Source organism: Macaca nemestrina, chromosome 7 (assembly GCF_043159975.1).
Source record: "Macaca nemestrina isolate mMacNem1 chromosome 7, mMacNem.hap1, whole genome shotgun sequence".
Classification (NCBI taxonomy): Eukaryota; Metazoa; Chordata; class Mammalia; order Primates; family Cercopithecidae; genus Macaca; species Macaca nemestrina.
Window position 1 is genome coordinate 138,119,158 of NC_092131.1, and position 19,683 is coordinate 138,138,840.

The 19,683-nt window shown below is 47.5% G+C and overlaps 1 protein-coding gene across 4 annotated transcripts in view; it reads left to right on the forward strand.

The window, feature by feature from the left end:
• LOC105488766 (death associated protein kinase 2) overlaps positions 1 to 19,683 on the forward strand; it is a 141,458-nt gene that overhangs the window by 55,725 nt on the left and 66,050 nt on the right. For all 4 annotated transcript variants that reach the window (XM_011753188.3, XM_011753224.3, XM_011753171.3 and 1 more), the window contains exon 3: positions 7,278 to 7,499. In XM_011753188.3, the coding sequence (XP_011751490.2) occupies positions 7,278 to 7,499 (222 nt within the window). The remainder of the gene's footprint in view (positions 1 to 7,277; positions 7,500 to 19,683) is intronic.

The following is a 19,683-nucleotide window of genomic DNA, read 5'->3' on the forward strand; positions in this document are numbered from 1 at the left end:
TTCTTGTGGACTACAGCTTTGAGCTGCTCCTGCCTTTGAGACACGTTGGCTGAAGGTCCTTGGCTGGAAGTTCCTAAGCATTATCCCTGCCCTGTGGCCCTGAAACCTCACAGGGTAATTCCAGAGGAATCGCGGCTCATTGTTCTCCAGAGAGGAAAGAGGAACTGTGGTGACTGTGGTGGGGAAGCAGGAGGAGGAAGCCAGTCTCCACGACCCTCTGCTTTGGAACACTTCCCATTTGGTTCTCTCACCTCTGGTGGCATCTTGTCCCTCAGCTGGGACCCTGTGTTCTCTGCAGCTCTGCCTCATTTCCCCCTTGAGAGACTGGCGACTTAAGGGCACGTCACTCAATTTGTGGACACTTTAGAGTCGACTAAGAGAGGGAATGAGGTAGACCCACTCAATCCATAGACTTTTCTTTTTTTTTTTCTTTTTTTGAGATGGAGTCTTGCTCTGTCATCCAGGCTGGAGTGCAGTGGTGTGATCTCAGCTCACTGCAACCTCCACCTCCCAGGTTCAAACGATTCTTGTGCTTCAGCCTCTCGAGTAGCTGGGACTACAGGTGTGCACCATCACACCTAGCTAATTTTTGTATTTTTAGGAAAGATGGGGTTTTGCCCTGTTGGCCCAGGCTGGTCTCAAACTCCTGACCTCAGGTGATCCTCCCACCTCCCAAAGTGCTGGGATTACAACAACCACACCCAGCCCATAGACCTTTGAAAGCCTCTAGCAGCTTGGCCCTGGTAGTTGACAGAACAAGTCTGGTTGGCTGTGGCTTACCACAGAGGGTGAGGGTGAGTGGACAGTGGGAGTGATCTACCTTGATGCAGGCTGTTAGGGGTGCATTTCCTTTTGAGAATTTAAAACCCATAATAGGCCTGGCGCAATGGCTCATGCCTGTAATCCCAGCACTTTGGGAGGCTGAGGCAGGCAGATCACTGGAGACCAGGAGTTCAAGATCAGCCTGGCCAACACAGTGAAACCTCATCTCTACTAAAAATACAAAAATTAGACAGGCATAGTGGTGCGCACCTGTAATCCCAGCTACTTGGGAGGCTGAGGCAGGAGAATTGCTTGAACTTGGGAGGTGGAGGTTGCAGTGAGCCGAGATCGTACCACTACACTCCAGCCTGGGCAACAGAGCAAGACTATGTATGTATGTATGTATGTATGTATGTATGCATGCATGTATGTATAAATAAAACAAACTGATAATAAAATCGAGTAAAAATCAGTCTGCTTTTTACTATCACCACATGCCAGCAATTCAAAACAATGTCAAATACTGTTCTCTTCTGGGATTGGCCCCTCTCCTCACTACTTGGTACACACTGCTGGTCAGTTACCTCAAGAGCCTCACTGTAACTGGAGTCAATGACGTGGATCTGTGTCCTAGCCCTGTTCCCTGGCCCAACTGCCAAGTCACTTTACTTCTCTAAGCCCAGTTTTTTCTCTCTCTTTTTTTTTTAATTGACTTTTTTAAGAGACAGAGTCTTGCTTGTCGCCCAGGCTGAAGTGCAGTGGTATGATCATAGCTCACCGTAGCCTCAAACTGCTGGGCTGAAAGTCATCCTCCCACCTCAGCACCCTGAGTAGCTGGGACTGCAGTTTGTGCCACCTTGCCTGGCTCTTTTTTTTTTTTTTTTTTTGGAGACAAAGTCTCACCCTGTCACCCAGGCTGCAGTACAGTGGCATGATGTCAGCTCACTGGCACCTCTGCCTCCTGGGTTCAAGTGATTCTCGTGCCTCAGCCTCCCAAGTAGCTGGAATAATAGGCTTGCACCACCATGCCTGGGTAATTTTTGTATTTTTAGTAGAGACAGGGTTTCACCACATTGACCAGGCTGGTCTCATACTCCTGGCCTCAAGTGATCCCCCTGCCTCAGCCTCCCAAAGCACTGGGATGACAGGTATAAGCCACCATACCTCTCCAGTTTTCTTATCTGTGAAATGGAACTAAAAATGATACTTGCAAATATTAAAAAAGAGAATGAATATGAAGTTAGCTCATTAAGAGAAAAGCTGACCAGGTGCGGTGGCTCAAGCCTGTAATCCCAGCACTTTGGGAGGCCAAGACGGGCGGATCACGAGGTCAGGAGATCAAGACCATCCTGGCTAACACGGTGAAACCCCATCTCTATTAAAAAAAACAAAACAAAACAAAACAAAACAAAAACTAGCCGGGCGAGGTGGTGGGCGCCTGTAGTCCCAGCTACTGGGGAGGCTAAGGCAGGAGAATGGCGTAAACCCGGGAGGCGGAGCTTGCAGTGAGCTGAGATCCGGCCACTGCACTCCAGACTGGGTGACAGAGCGAGACTCCGTCTCAAAAAAAAAAAAAAATTAGCCAGCCATGATGGCGGGTGCCTGTAATTCAAGCTACTCATGAGACTGAGGCAGGAGAATCACTTAAACCCAGGAGGTGGAGCTTGCAGTGAGCTGAGATTGTGCCACTGCACTCCATCCTGGGCAACAGAGGAGACTCCGTCTTGGAAAAGCTGGATATAAATGTTGTAATGTTTACATTGCTTTACAAGATCTATCCCATGGTGTGATATTTGGGTCATGCCCTGGTTATTCACCCTTGACAGTGAAGAATTTGGGGGGTGGGGATTAGGCCAGGCTCCTCCATGAACCTTAAGAACTAAGGTTGGGGACATTTCTGAGCACTGAGAAGCTGTTCTAGCTGTACCCGTTTTCATTTGAGTCCTGGGCAGACAACTAGAGAGCCCTTATGAGGTGCCACCTGGGGGCCTGACAAGTTTGGGAATGAGGCCCATCTGCCAGTGACATTGATGTTGACACAGCCCACTCATCCTCCCGGGTGCTGAGTGAGTGCGGAGCTGAGTCCTCTGCCTGGGAAGAGGAGTGTGTTCCTGACAGAATTGCAGGAGAGTGCTGGCAGAAGCGGGCTGTTTTCTGTATCTTGCGGATTTACTGTCCCTCACGAAACCATCCTACGTGACTTTTGCAAGCCAGCCTCAGGCACAGAGTTCCCACCTACCCACGCCTCATACTCTTCTGCAAGGTTGGATGGTAAAGTCCTATCTCAGACATCACCCCATGATTTCCCAAACAACCCTGGGAAGTGGGCAGGGCAGGTGTTATTGTCCCCACTTGACGAAGAAGGAAACTGAGGCCCGGGGAGTTGAACAGGCTGCCCAGGGTCCTGGCTCGTTAGTGGTAGGGCTCTGACTAGACTCCCAGTCTCCTGACACCAGCCCAGAGGAATTTGGAGAGTGAAGGGAAAGGGCTTCATTCCTGTTTAGAGTTGTCCCAGGCTCTTTGGAGCTTTCTGACAGGAAGCTTTCTAAGGTGAGACCTGAGGTGGCAGGTGGAGAAACATGAACTGAAAAGGCAGCTCCTTGTCAAGCCCATGAAACTTTGATAGCAGGTTAGGACCAGGAATCGGGCCTCCTACCAGCCCCGTGCTGCAGTAGACCATGCATAGGTATTGATTGTTGCTACGGTGGGGCAGAGATACTAGAATATGTGTGCTTTGCATGTGTATACCAGATCCCAGTATTCCCATCGTTTTTGATTTAGTGTTAGCAACGACCTTCATTAGAGGTTGAATTGCTCCCCTCTGTTCCCTTCCTGGATGACATTCTGGGTGGCTCTGTCCTAAAGTGGACAGGCCCTTGCCTCCCACCCATCATCCCTGTAGCCTAGCTGGTGACTTCTGCACTGTGGGGCCTCAGCTTCTGGCTGCAGAGCCTTCTGTATGCAGACAAGGGCCTGTTGCTGTCACAGTCTTCACCTGCCCTTGGGTTGGCTGGGCCCTCTGATGGGCATACTAGAGCCACCTCAGGTTCTGCTTTTGTGCGACTGCTGAGTACGGTGGGCAGGGAGTGCCTGACTACAAATTTTCACTCCTGTTATCCTCCAAAAGCTAGCGTAATCTTCTGTCTTGATTTGCAGATTCATAACACAGCGGTTAGACTGGTGAAGCCCTCAAGGAAAAATCATGCTGATGGGAGACAACCCCTCCCTTCTGATTCCCTTTCTTTACTCCTTTCCTGAGGTGATCAGATCAGAGAACTACGGGGAAGTGTAATACTGAAAAGGAGGAACTAGTATGAGTAACAGTGGTGTAGTTTCTTCATTTGTGAAATGGAGATAATCAGAAAGCTGTCGTAAGTCAACGCTTCTCAGCCCTGGCTGCATGTCAGTTACCCAGCGGGCTTTTAAATAACCCACACCTTCAGGCCCAAAGCCAGGAGGTCAGAATCTCTCAGGGTGAGACTTAAACACTAGGAATATTAAAATTCGCCAGGCAATATCAATGTGTGGCCTGGGTTGAGAACTACTGCTCTAGGATTAAAGGAGTTGGCTAATTGCTTGGAATAGAGATATTTTCACATCTGGCTGTGCATGGGAATCATTGGGGGTGGGGAGTGGGGGAGGGATAGGGTGGTGCTTTTAAAATTAAACTGAAGCTGGGTGGTGTGGCATGCACCTGTGGTCCCAACTACTAGGGAGGCAGAGGTTGGGGGGATTGCTTGAGCCCAGGAATTTGAGGCTGCAGTGAGTTATGATCACACCACTGCATTCCAACCTGGGCAGCAGAGCCAGACCCCATCTCTAAAAATAAATAAAATTAAACCAATTCCCTGGTTTCACATTCCAGACCATTTGAATCAGTGACTTACATCTCTGGGTGTCTCTTGCTCAGTGTTTGTATGAACCACTTGTGAGTACCATGGGCCAACATTACAAATATTTCCAGTCTTCACAACTTTCTAGCAGGGAATCCTGATTCCTGTTTGACAGATGAGCAAATCTCTGTTTAGAGCAGGTGAAAGCATAAGTCCCTGAGGCCAGGCCTGTCTGACCTTGAAGCCTGGGGGCTGGGTCTGGTGGAGGGTGTTCTCCGCTCTTCTGGAAACAGCCCAAGGAGTGGGGGACACCAGCCAGCGGCCTTGGCTCCCTCTGAGGCTCCCCTCCACAGGTTGAGCAGAAGGCTGTGCCTGAGTGAAGACAGGTGAGATGAGTGGTGGTGTGTGGTATTCGGCGCCATCTTAGTCACCCACTCTTAAAATACCTCCGTTTGGAGAGGGGAAGATGCCTGTGCAGTGGGCCTGCTGCGGTCACCACTCGTTGCCACAGCTGTCTTGCAGAGAGAAAACTCAGGCAGGAAAGCAAACACTCATTTGCTTTTTGAGAGTTTGGGGAATTTTTCAGGCATGCGATATGGAAAAAAATGCCTCTGTTTCCCTCATAAGACAAAGGGGAAACAATGTCAAGGTGGCCTGAAATGTTTGGCTCTAGTTTGCAAAAGCTTTTCTGCCCCTTCACAAGTCCTAAGGCTGTCAACACAGTGTGGGGCTGGGAGCTGGGGGATTTGGATGCCAAGCCAAGCCCTGCGCCACCACCTGTGTTCTCTGTAAACCTAAGTGTATCCCTTACCACCCTTAAGCTTTGCTTTCCCCACCAGTCAAGTAGGAGCTCAGGAATTCTGTGACAAGGTCACAGGGACTCTGAAATGCCAGGCCCTGTCAGCAGCCACTTGAGGTGTCAGAGGGAGAGGAGAGGCATGTGGTTGTCTTGACACTGAGACTCAGAGCCACCTGGGCCTGGAAGTTCGGTCAAGTGTTTGTTGGCACCTACCAAGGCACCCGCTGTCCTCAAGGTCCAGAGTGGCTCCAAGAGACCATATGTGTTAGAGATCACACTGAATGTGTTCACTCTGGCTCTGGGAGGCCTGGCTCCACTCCATCTGCGTCAGCCCCTAGTGTGTGGACATTTCAGAACCAATATTTGGAACTGAAATAGCTGAAACTTTAGAGTCAGTGGACGATGTAAGATAAATTTGGCTCCACAAAGCATTCTCTGCCCAGTCCCGCCCCCAGGGTCTTCTCTCTCCCCAGAGCTCCATCTGTACCTATTGTCTGTGCCTTTGGTCCCTGCCCAGTAGTGCCCAGCACAGATCCTGGCACAGAGTGGATGCCCAGACAGTGTTGAGTGAATGGAGGTTGAGGGGATGGAGAGATGCATGAGTTTGTGTTTGGGAACGTCTCTGAAGTGGCTGCCATAGAATGCTATGTAAGTGTTAGTCTATCTATCTGTTGCTTGCTCAACTTGACTTCGTTGTTGTTATTGCCACTCTGGGTATTTTGAAGACTGTCTCACTGAGGATGATGCTAATGATGGAGTGGTCCAGATGCAGTGCTATTTTGCTATTTTCTGCCGGTTGGGGCAAATATCCCAAGCATTTCCTTGTATGTAGCTTTTACTCCAGAGCCACTAAGAGCGTACCTCATAAGTCTGGAGTCTGCTGGCCTCTTATTAAGCCATTAAGCTGAACTAGAAAACTTTCTCAGTTACCTAAGCAGTGGGTATTTTGAGTGGCAAGAAAACGTGGGACAATGATGGCAAATGGCAGTAAGGGGATGGGAGGACCCCTGGGCAAGATGGCCACTGGAAAGTCTCTGGGGACTTAGATCAGCTCCTGCTGGTCACTGAACTGAGGTGCAGAAGCAGGTGGTTGGTGCCCTTCCCTGTGGGGAGGACCCCTGGAGCACTCCGGGAAGCTGGCTCAGGGCTGCCTGCTGCTCTGCCATGGACTCCATTTCATGGTTGCTGTCTCTGTCCCTGGAGTGAGGGGTTTCTGAGCCCAGCCCTGGGTGCTAGTGCCTGAAGGGGACTAATAGTGGTCTAGACTGCTCTAAACTATCTCAGAGGCTTTGTGGACAGCTGATTGGGTGTCTGACTTTGAGGCTTGGCTTTGCCATTAACTCTGCGATGACCTCAGGTGAGTCACATGACCTATCCTTATGCCTCAGTTTCCTGATTGTACAACTCTGTTTATACCAAGTCCTCTGACTGTGATGCTCCCCCACTATGGTGATTAACCTTGTTAGGTTGCCTCCTCTCCTCTCCAAACTCCACCCAAACCTGGATCCCCACCAGCCCAGTCTGCTTATAGACATTGTGATTTCATCTGGTGGATCCTAGACTTGGGTTCTAGCTGAGACTTTGCAATGACAAGACTGTGTCACCTGATCAATAACCTTTCTGGGCCTCAGCGTTCACCTCTGTACACTGGGACTGACAATACTAACATTCATTCCTCATAGAAGGAATGGACAGAAGGGAAGCCCAGTCCCCGCCGCATCTCAGCCACAGGTTGTCATCCAGGTGGGGATGCAGACTGGTGGCGTGATTTGTCCTGTCCTGGCAGAATCACTCTGAATTTGTGTGACCTGGTAGCTGACAGTGGGGTCACTTCCCCAGTGACCACAGTGACGACCTCATCTTGTGGGTCTGTGTCCCCACAGTGGCCAGTTTGCCATCGTGAAGAAGTGCCGGGAGAAGAGCACGGGGCTTGAGTATGCAGCCAAGTTCATCAAGAAGCGGCAGAGCCCGGCGAGCCGGCGCGGTGTGAGCCGGGAGGAGATCGAGCGGGAGGTGAGCATCCTGCGGCAGGTGCTGCACCACAACGTCATCACGCTGCACGACGTCTACGAGAACCGCACCGACGTGGTGCTCATCCTTGAGCTGTGAGTGGGGTCCCCAGGACCTACAGGGTTAGGGGGCAGCAGGGGCAGGCAGGGCGGTGGAAGCTCCAGTCACAGGCCCCAGGGGGCAGCAGCAACCAGGCCTAAGCTCAGCCCAGAGGAGGTGAAGTCAGTGGTGGGCAGATCTCCTCTGCCTGAGTTACCCCCATCCTCCTCCTGAAACTGAGCCAAAGGAGGGGCAGGTTTGCTGAGTAGCAGGGGCAGAGGGCGATGGCCTAAGTCTGGCTTTCACTGGATCCTGGAGATCAAAGGAAAGAAATGACTGCACTGGGGTCTTTTCTCGGCTGGAGAAGCATGTGGGAGGGTGAGGGGGATGGAGGATGGGGTGGGGCCAGGGGAGGCTGTCAGGGAGGGATGTGTACTATGAAGAGGGGAAGTACAAACATCTCCAGGCTCTGTGAAGCCCTTCTCCAGCCCTTTCCGGGGGAAAGTCCACTGCATTTGTGCTGTGATTGACACCTTTATTGTTATAATAACAGCTATTATTTAGAGAGTCCTACTGTAAGCCAAGAATTTGCTAGGTGCTTTGTATCTGTCATCTTGTTCAATCTTTAAAGACTATGATGAGGGAAATGTCTTACTAATGCAGACAGGTTATTTTATATTCATTGTGCAAGCCAAGTACTCGATACCTTGTTTAATCCTCATAACGACGCTGTCACACAGATACTCTTATTATCCCCATTTTACAGACAAGAACACCGGCAGGCCAGGTCACTTACAAGATCCTATAGCCAGGAAGTGGCAGAACCAGGACTTGAGTCCACACGGCTTGTTCAGACAGCTGAGTGTGAGGCGGGTTGGCCTTATGCTGGCTTAGCAGAGGAAGACCTCACAGTGTATGATGGAATTTGGATAGATGAGCCCAAGACTCTAGGGGTTAGCTGGCCACCCTGTATCCTCCTGGGCAGGTGGGGCTCTGACACACAATAGAGTTTGAGTTGGGTTGTGGCACAAGTTACAGTGGCTGTGTCCAGACAAGCAGCAAGGCCTAGGTAAAGAATGTTCTGGCCTGGTGCCGTGGCTCACACCTGTAATCCTAGCACTTTGGGAGGCCAAGGCAGGCAGATCATGAGGTCAGAGTTTGAGACCAGCCTGGCTAACAGGGTGAAACCCCGTCTCTACTGAAAATACAAAAATTAGCCAGGCGTGGTGGCAGGTGTCTGTAATCTCAGCTACTTGGGAGGCTGAGGCAGGAGAATTGCTTGAACCTGGGAGGCGGAGGTTGCAGTGAGCCAAGATTGCATCACTGCACTACAGCCTGGGTGACAGAGAAAGACTCCGTCTCGGGGGAAAAAAAAAGAATGTTCTGAGGCTCATAAGCATGTATGCACCTTCCTGGTAGTGGGAGTGATAGAATCTCTCAGGAATCCCTGATTTTGTGCCCTTGGGCAAGTCACCTCAATTCCCTGAGCTTTAGATCTCATCTGTAAAGCAGGCAGCCATCCTTAACCTGCCTACAGACTGGGTGGACCACCTGACATTTGAGATCATTCTAATTTGAGAACTATGCTCTGGTATGGGCAGGATATAGATTTAAGTAGCAGATGGGCATTTGCATACTCTCGCATTTGATTCTTAAATTATCCACCTCAGTGTTTAAATGTATAGAATTGCCTGTGCTTTTCCCTTCACTAGCTCCCAGTGTCCTCCATGTTTCTCCCATGGACCTCCCAGCTGGTTGGATTACTGGATGCCTGTCCTGCCTGACCCAGAGAGAAGCTGAGGGTCAGCAGTCGGCATCCTGATTCCCAGCAGAGAGTGACAAGCGCACCTTGCTGGAAAGGCCTAGCCACTTCTTAAAAATCTATTTTGGGGGGGAAAAAAAAACTAAGCCGGAATGGAAAAGAAATTACATTTATAATCCTACAACCCAAACGCAGCTATTTATGTTTTTCTGTGGTTCCTCTCAATCTTTATCTATTTGTATACAATCATTGTACTTGTATAATTTCCTGCTCTACTTTTTCCCTCAGTTAACATAATTCTAAAAATTGGCTTTTCTCTTTTAACTGACAACGTTTCACTGAATTGCACACCAGTATTTCCCTTGTCTTAGTCCATTTTCTGTGGCTTGTAATAGAATATCTGAAACTGGTTAATTTATAAGGAAAAGGTATTTATTTCTTATAGTTATGGAGGCTGAGGAGTCTGAGATTGAGGGGACACATTTGATTAGGACCTTCTTGCTAATGGGGACTCTCTACAGAGTCCCGCAAGGCAGCCCAGTGCATCACATGGTGAGGGGCAGAGCGGGATATCTCAGTTCTCTCTTCTTCTTCTTATATAGCTACCAGTTCCATCCATGATAACTCATTAATCCATTAACCTATTAATCCACTAATGCATGAATGGATTAATCCATTCATAAGGACAGAGTCCTCATAACCCAGTCGTTTCTCTTTCTTTGAGATAGAGTCTCGCTCTGTCTTCCAGGCTAGAGTGCAATGGCACGATCCTGGCTCACTACAGCCTTTGCCTCCTGGGTTCAAGCTATTCTCCTGCCTCAGCCTCCCAAGTAGCTGGGATTACAGGCACCCACCACCACACCCAGCTCAATTTTTGTATTTTTAGTGGAGACGGGATTTTGCCGTGTTGCCCTAGCTGGTCGTGAACTCCTGACCTTAGATGATCCGCCCGCCTTGGCCTCCCAAAGTGCTGGGATTACAGGCGTGAGCCACCACACCCTGACCCAATCATGTCTCAAAGGTCCCACTGCCTAATACAGCCACATTGGGGATTAAATTTCAATGCGAGTTTGTAGGGCACAAATAGTCAAACCATAACATCCTTATTGTTGGACACATGGTTTTTATTTCCTAGCTTTTAACCATTACAAATTTTACTGATAAAACAACTTTTTTCTCAAGATCTTCCCCTTTTCTTTTTAATTAATCCTTTCAGCAGAGTCCCCAGGATTTAGCTAAACACCAGGAATGGGATGACTAGGCCAAAGGCTGACATTTTTGGGACTCAATATCCTCGCTTTTCAAAGATGGTCCTGGTTAACCATTACCACCACAGCGTAGGAGTGTTGCTGTGTGCCTGCGGCCCTGCCAGCCCTGGGTCATTTGTTTTGAAACGTGCTTCATTATTTATTGATCTTTATAGCTATAAATCGATACTTTATTATTGTAACTGGCGTGTCTTTAATTGCTGGGGAAATTGCCTGCTTCTTCCTGTTTGTAGAAGCCTAGGAGTCGGTGGCAGGGGTGTGGCAGGTGATGCTCTTGAGACGTCCATGTTTTTTCCAACAGGGCTCATGGTCAGCCAGTTATGTGCCAGCTTCTTGTGAGCTCAGGTGCACCATCCGTAACATCAGTTGTCACGCTGGTGCTCCCATGACTTGCTTGGGCCTCTGTGCTTGTTAGTTCTGTCCCATTTCTGTCTCCCCCTTCACTTCCAAGCTGTCTCATTGTTCTCAGGGTGCCTGTCTATGGATTGCTAAGAATTTATGAGATTGGAGAAGACGCAAGCGTTCTAAGACTTGCCTAACCCATGTATGGCCAGGGTCTGAGAGGGAGGACCTCCCAGGAGAGGAGTTCCTGGGCTTTTGTTTTGTTTGTTTGTTTTTGTTTTTTGAGATGGAGTCTTGCTCTGTCACCCAGGCTGGAGTGCAGTGGCGTGATCTCGGCTCACTGCAGTCTCACCTCCCAGGTTCCAGTGATCCTGATGCCTTAGCCTCCCATGTAGCTGGGACCACTGGCATGTGCCCCCCGCCTGGCTAATTTTTTTGTATTTTTAGTAGAGGTGGGGTTTCACTTTGTTGGCCAGGCTGGTCTCGAACCCCTGGCCTCCAGTGATCCACTCGCTTTGGCCTCCCAAATTGCTGGGATTACAGGCATGAGCCACCACACCCGGCCTCATGGGCTTTTGTGCTTAGACTTAGTGACTCCTGTTAGGCTGGTCAGAAGTCTTCGGCCTCCTAATAAATTAGTGGGTTTGCCCAGTGAGTGTTAGTATCCACCTGCTCAGTTGAAAGCTGCCCAGTTGCAGGTTTTATGAATGAGTCTACCCTGATCCCACTCCCCCTCTCAGCAACTGTTGTCTGGTGCAGGGCTTCCTCCTGCTCTCTGCTAAAGTGGCCAGCACTAGGAGGATATGCCTGGCCCTGATCCCTTTCAGCTGTTATTATCCCATCTGTGACCTCCCTAGAAGCAGCTACCTCTGGTTAGGACTATTGAAGGCAGGACTGGGAAGGATTTTATTGTCCATGTAAGTTGACTTCTGTATGGGGTGTAGAATATATTAAAAAATCTCAGTAGCTTAACTCATGTCACATGTGGAACTAGCCCTGAAAAATGTAAGTCTCCCTGTGAAGGTCGGGCCGGCCTCCCATCACAAGCCCCTGACTGCTCTGGGACCTCCTTGATTCCAAGCCTCTGGAAAGCAATACTGCAATGCTTGCATACCAGAGAACTGCTGGCAGAGTGCTCCAGGGTGGCAGTGATGCTTCCCAGGTTCCCGAATTGAGCCCAGCTTCCTGGGCCCAGCAGCTCTGGCAGCATTTTCCCCCCGTCGCTGCCTGTGCAGGTCATTCATGTATACATTCCCAGAAGAGTCTGAAAAGCATTTCCAGCAGGCATGCCACCCTGCAGGGAGGAGGGAGGCAAAGGTCAGATTTGCAGGAAGGGGATGATCCTGGGAACACTAGGAGAAGAGATGAAGCCAAGTCGTTAGGCTTTGTTTTTCATCTTAAAGAGATGTGGGATGTAAGAGGAAAGAAACTTGGAAGGAGATGGGGGGTGGCTCCAGGGCAGAGGTCTTAGAGGCTAAAGAAATGACACCCAGGCTCCTTGATTAGGCTTCGAAAAGAGGTGACTGAGCATTAATGTGAATGTCCCAGCCTGGGTATCCAGGGCCTAGACGGTGGCAGATCATCAGCCTCCCACCTTTCTGAGTTTCTGGGGGAGATTCTAGGGAGCACAGTGGCTGTTCCCTTCTTCATCCCAAGGAGACCATGTCTCTCACCAGGTCTCCTGCCCAGATCCCACCTTCAAACAGATGACTGATTACTGCCCCCCAAAGTCCTCACTCAACCCAAGCCTTCATGTCAGTGGCTTTTGGGAATGCTAAGCTAAGAAGCTTTTACATTGATGCAGCATTTTATTTAAAGTAGGAATTGTAGGGTTATTATTTATTTAGATATTCGCCCGAGGTCACAGGCCCACACAACCTGGCAGGGGCTGGCAGACTAAGTGTGGAGCTGGGTTCTTTGTGTTTCAGAGGGGGCACTGCAGATGTGAAAATTTGCAGAGGGCTCTGGACAGGTCTTTCACAAATACCAAGGCTTCACTGTCTATATGATACAGAATATTCTACGTCATGTTATTTTTAGCATTTTATTTCTTTCCTTGTTCTTTTATTCACCAAACTTCTATTGAATGTCTTTCTTGCTGTGGAAGCAAAAATAATCTAGCTGGGGAGAGAGAAAGGTAGATAGTGAAGCCCACTGTGATGAGAGCGTGGATGCAGCAGAACAGGGATGTCAGAGGACTGCCCAGTGCCTAGGGCTGCTTCAAGGCTTTCCGTTTTGCATCAGCACCTCAGCCTTTGTAATGTGGAAGGATTGTGGTGAGAGGGACATGTGGTGAACTGGGGCTGGGAAAATCTGGGTCTAAATCCTGGTCCTGCCCCTTCTAGCTATGTGATCTTGGGCAAGTCCCTTGCTCTGCTGAGACCTCAGTTTTCTCGTCTGAGAATGAGGATGCCCTCTGGGTGGATATCAAGCTCAAGTGAGGGAATGTTTGGGAAAGCACATTGCACTGGTGGCAAACTTCAAATAAACTCTAAATCAAGCCCCCTTCCACCACTGCCACCCTGATGATGACACCATGTATGGTGTTCATGTCAAGGACTTTATTAAGGATCTCATAGAGATTCCTCTCACTCCCACCCTTACCTCCAAAGTTGGTAATGAAAGCATTTTTTTTTCACTCCTGTTTCACAAGAAGAAAAGCTGAGCCCTAGAACTCTCACATGCCCCACCCCAAGGTGAAGATTGTGTCTTTGCTGCTGAAGGATTGGAGCCATCGTCTTGGCCCTTTGACCCCAGCCTGCAGAGCAGACCCTGGGTTACTCTAGCAGCTGGGAGGGTGCTCCAGCTTCCAGCACCTGCCCAAGGTTGGGGCAAGGGTCAGAGTGGGGCACAGGATGGCCTCGCCCATAAGACACTGAGAAAATAGTGCACCAGCCAGGTCCCCAACACCAACGCAGCCACCTTAGGCCACACCCTGCTCACCCTGGGCAGAGGGGCACTGCAGCTATGGCAGACAGTACATATGGTAAACTGTGCCATCTTATCTCAGTCTCTCTTCACCCTTTCACCTTCCCCCTTCCTGCCATTGATGTGTTGGAAAACTAGGCCACTTGTCCTGTCTCACAGTCTGGATTAGACTTTTTCCTTCCTCATGGTGTTCTTTAACTCATTCCTCTGTTCCCTGTATTTCCTGTAACTAGTAGTTAGATCTAGAGGAGATACCCTGCCTATTGGCGCTGTCCAATAGAAATGTAATGTGAACCACATACGTAATGTTAAATTTCCTAGTTGCCACACTGACTAAACAAAAAGAAATATGTGAATTGATTTTTTTTTTTTTTTTTTTTTTGAGATGGAGTCTCGCTCTGTTGCCCAGGCTGGAGTGCAGTGGCCGGATCTCAGCTCACTGCAAGCTCCGCCTCCCGGGTTCCCGCCATTCTCCTGCCTCAGCCTCCCAAGTAGCTGGGACTACAGGCGCCCGCCACCTCGCCTGGCTAGTTTTTTGTATTTCTTAGTAGAGACGGGGTTTCACCATGTTAGCCAGGATGGTCTCGATCTCCTGACCTCGTGATCCGCCCATCTCAGCCTCCCAAAGTGCTGGGATTACAGGCTTGAGCCACCGCGCCCAGCCGTGAATTGATTTTAATAATATTTTTATTTAAAATTATTAATGAGATATTTTACATTCTATTTTTCAAACTAAGTCTTCAAAATCCAGTGTGAATTTTATACTTAGAGCACATCTCAACCTCTTTTTTTTTTTTTTTTTTCTTTTTGAGACCGGATCTCACTCTGTTGCCCAGTATGGAGTGCTATGGCACAATCACGGCTCACTGCAACCTTGACCTCACCTCAACCTCCTAAGTAGCTGGAACTACAGGTGCACATCACCTTGCCTGGCTAATTTTTGTATTTTTTGTAGAGACAGTGTCTCACTATGTTGCCCAGGCTGGTCTTGAACTCTTAGGCTCAAGTGATCTGCCTGCCTCAGCCTCCCAAAGTGCTGAGATTACAGGTGTGAGCCACTGTGCCCAGCCCACATTTCAATTCTTATGCAAAACAATGCAACAGTTAAAGTGAAATGCAGTTCTACTAAAACAATAAAGTTGTATTTAATGGAAAATATTTTATACCACTTCAGTTTTTGAATTAGAATAATTAAAATTAAATCAAAATTAAAATTCAGTTCCTCTATTACACTAGCTCCATTTCAAGTGCTCAGTAACCACATGTGACTAGTGGCTACTCTATTGGACAGCACATATCTAGAACATTTTCATCATTGCAGAAAGTTCTGTTGATAGTGCTGAACAAGAGGCTTAAGCAGATTTAGGTTCCATTTTTTAAGTCACAGCATGTCATAGGTATTGCTGTGTACTTCCTATTGCACTATTTTATGTCTGGTTGTTCTATTTTTCATGATGCTAAGATTACTTAGTGGGTCCAAATGTGCTTCTGGAAATGTTTAAAGAAAGGAGAAAAGAAGATTTTGATGCTCTTTATTTAGGATGGACTAGGGGGCAGGGAATGATCCCCAAAGTTGGATCAGAGCCATTTTAGCCATATAAGAATGATCTGGAGCCGGGCGCAATGGCTCACACCTGTAATCGCAACACTTTGGGGGCTGAGGTGGGCAGATTGCTTGAGGTCAGGAGTTCCAGCTTGGCCAATATGGTGAAACCCCATTTCTGCTAAAAATACAAAAATTAGCTGGGCATGGTGGTGCATGCACCTGTAACCCCAGCTACTCGAGAGACTGAGGCATGAGAATCAGTTGAACCTGGGAGGCAGAGGTTACAGTGAGCTGAGATCACATCACTGCGCTCCAGCCTGGGCAACAGAATGAGACTGTCTCAAAAAAAAAAAAAAAAAAAGAAAAAGAAAAAGAAAAGAATAATCTGCAATACTCAGTATGCTGTAGTGGTTGACAGCTGTTCTGCCTAGGTTTGAATCCTGACTCTATTTACTAGCTATGGGACTGTAGGCAAGTTGCTTAACCTCTCTGAGCCTTTGTTTATTTAAGTGTGAAATAGAAAAGTGTTAGTCCTTAGATCATAGGACATTGTGATGATGAAATGAGATAATGTGCATAAGGCATGTAACATAGAGTACATGTTCAATGAATATTAATTACTATTATTATGTTGTCATAGTAAAAATACAGGTTTTAAGGCCTCACTGCTGGAGAATCTAATTTGTTAAAGTCTATGGTGGGATCTGTAAATCTGCATTTTAAAACAAGTTCTCCAAGTGATCCAAAGGTCCTGGATCCCTTGGCCTAGAACCCTTCCTGAGATCTTTCCCTTTGGGCCCTTGGCTTTATTTCAGCCCCAGCGGAGCACATGCTGGCTGGATACCCCAGCTTCTGTCAGAGGATTGTAAACCAAAAATTAAATTCTAAGCCCCCCAACTGAATAGACCCCTCTCTCAGCCAACGGGATTCCAAAGTAAACCTGAAAAACTTTCAGGCCATGTTGGGAAGAGGGGTTGGACATGCCTCATTATACTCTCCGCCCATTGAAATTCGGGCACAAGTGACCAACATTAATATAAAAACAGTGAACTTAAGACTAACAAAACAGACTCTTTGCAGCAATAAGATAACAAATTCCAGCCTGACTCTACTATAACATCACATGACAAATAGCAGGCCCTGAAATAGATAGAAGTATTTTACCCTAATAAATCTTTTGACATATTTTGAAGTGGCCCTGCAAAGCTGACTCTTCTGGGAAAAATCTATATTCTCTGGAGAATCTCTGTTCCTTTCCATGTCTTTTTCTGATCCTGAAGAGATTAGCTGAGAGTCTAGCACCTTTTAAGAATGTGAATAGTAAACATTTGCCATCTATTGCCTCCAAGGGCAGCCACCTGTGAGACTTCGTCTACATAATAAAAACTTTGGTCTCCATAACCCTTGTCTTAACTCAGACACTCTTTTCTATTGATTCTTTTGATAATAACCAATTGCCAATCATAAAATCCATCTATGACCTAGAAGCCCTCCCAACTCCCTATCCTCACCTTCAAGTTTTTCCACTTTTCCAGACGGAACTAATGTACACCTTACATTTATTGATTGATTCAGCCTGTAACTTCTGTCCCCCTAAAATGTATAAAATCAAGCTGTTACCCAACTACCTTGGGCACATGTTCTGAGGACCTTCTGGGACTGTGTCACGGGTCTTGGGCACTCGTATTTGGCTCAGAATAAACATCTTTAAATATTTTACAGAGTTTGACTCTTTTTGTTGGCAGAATAAACAAGCCCAAGTAGGGTTACCAGATTTAGCAAGTAAAAACCTATTTTATCTGGCAATCCTAAATCTCAGGGGAGATTTTTTTTGCTCTGTCACATCAACTATAGGATGCAAGAATGTAGAGTGTGAAAAAGTAGTATCAAGCATCAAAAGTAGTATTCTAGAGTCTTTAGAGATTAATATAATTAATGGAGTCTTCTGCTTAAGTTAGGGGCCATACTTTGATTCTCTTGAACCCCATAAAGGGGCCATCTTTTATAAAATTAAAGAAAGGGGGCTTTGGGAGCTGTCTTGCCCAATCTGCTTTTTTTGTATGTAATGAAACCAGGTCCTGCCTGGAGAAGGGAAATGAGTTGTCTAAGGTCAGTGGCAAGGCTGGAATGGAACCTAGGTCTTTAGTTTCTGGCACAGCATTTGTTCCTCTTTGTCATCTGTCTTAGTTCATTCAGACTCTGGCATTCTGTCTCTGCCCCCCACCCCAATTAATGTCCTTCTCAAATGTAAAATACATTCCTTCCATTCCAATAGTTCCAAAAGTCTTAATTCCAGCATCAACTCCAAAGTTTAAAGTCCAAAGTCTCATCTAAATATCTAAATCAGATGTGGGTGAGACTCAAGGTGTGATTCATTCTGAGGCAAGCTGCTCTCCAGCTGTGAACCAATGACATCAAACATGTCGTGTACAAAATATGATGGTGGGACAGGCAGAGGATACACATTCCCATTCTAGAAGGAGGAATGGAAAAGAATAAAGGAATGACAGGCTCTGAGCCAGTACAAAACATTGAGAATAATCTTTGGCTCAATGCTCTGCCCTCCAGGCCCACAGGAGTGGAATGGAGGTCTTGCCCCTGCAGCTTTGGGCAACCCTACCCATAAGGCTTTGCTCTCCAAGCATTGACCCCCACCCGAAAGGCAGTCCTCTGCCCAGGGGCCCACCAGCTCCCTTAAGGCATCTTTTGAAATCCAGGAGAAGGCAGCCACACATCCACCAGCTTTGCTTGGCACAGAGCATGCCACACTGTTGCCCTCCAGGAGCCACACCTGGTATGTCTGAGGAGTGTGGCAACAGAGTTTGGAGAACAAAGCCCACAATGTGAGGCAGCACTGGGCAGTGGAGGCTCCTCCTTTGATATCATTCTGCCTCTAGGCTCTGGCACTATGAACCTGTGATGGGAGGGACACCCCTCTTTTCACCCCCATGATCTCTGAAATGACTTCAGGGTCATTCTTCCATTGTCTTGAACAATAGGTCCTGGCTTCTATTTAGATGGCTGACTAATCCCCCTATTGTCTTGATGAATAGCACCTGGCTTCCCTGAGAGTCATATTAATCTTTTTATCAAATGGTTGCTTGGTCACACCTTTGTTCTTTCCCAAACAGAGTTTCTTAGTTTTTCCAATATGAGGAGACTGAGAATTTTTCATACTTTTAAGCTTTCTTCCCTTTGAGTAACAATTTTATCTTTAAACCATTTCTTTTCACATTTTACTATGAGTAATCAAGAGGAACCAGGACACTCTTCCAACACTTTGCTTAGAAATTTCCTCAGCCAAATATTCCATTTTTATTGCTTACAAGTTCTACCTTCTACAAAACACTAGGGCACACACACAATTCAGCCACGTTCTCTGCTACTTTATAAGAAGGATGTGCTTTCCCTCATTGACCAGACCAGTAACATGTTCCTCATATCCATCTGAGACATTATCAGAATGGCCTTTCCATCTGTATTTCTACAAATATTTTGTTGATGACCACTTAGGTATTCTCTAAGAAGATTGAGAATCTCTTCTCTTTGTGATCCCTCACCAGAACCACCCTTACAGTCCATTCCTTCGTGGCAATGTAGGCTTTTTCTAGTTGGCACCCCAAACCTCTTCCAGCCTCTACTTGTTAGCTGATTCCAAAACAGCTTCCACATTTTTAGGTATCTGTTACAGTAGCACTCCATACTTGGTACCAATTTCCTCTCTCAGTTCATTCAGGCTGCTGTGTAACACAATAACCATAAACTGGGTGGCTGACAAACAACATAAATTTATTTCTCATAGTCCTGGAATCTGGGAAGTCTAAGATCAAGATGAAGGTTCACTTCCTCATAGATGGCTGTCTTTTGACTGTAACTTCACATAGTGCAAGGGGAAAGTGAGCCCTCTGGGGTCACTTTTATAAGGGCACTAATCTCATTTGTGAGGGCTCTGACTTCATGACTTAATTACTTCCCAAAGGCCCTATCTCCTAATACCATCACCTTGGGGGTTGGAATTTCAAAATATGAATTTGGAGGAACACAAACATTCCGGCTAAAGAATCTGCTTGTTTTTGTCCCCTGCCATCTCAGGCATACTGGGGGGAGAGGGCAACCTTCAGGGTGACTGGGACCAGGGCCTAGAGAGTGGGAGCAGAGGCCCTTCTGACAACATCTCCAGAGTGATTCCTGCCCTTGTGATCCAAAAGAAAACAAAGCAAATAGAAGCAAAGTCAGTCCCTGGCACTGGTCAGACAGACAAAGCCCCAGACATAAGCAAGGGGGATTCTGCCATACGAGGTCCCTGGGGGATCAGGATCAGGGCTTGCATCCATCAGCCCAGCCTCATGACATGCAGAGCTGACTGGGCCTGGGCCTCCCCTCCCCCCGCTGGT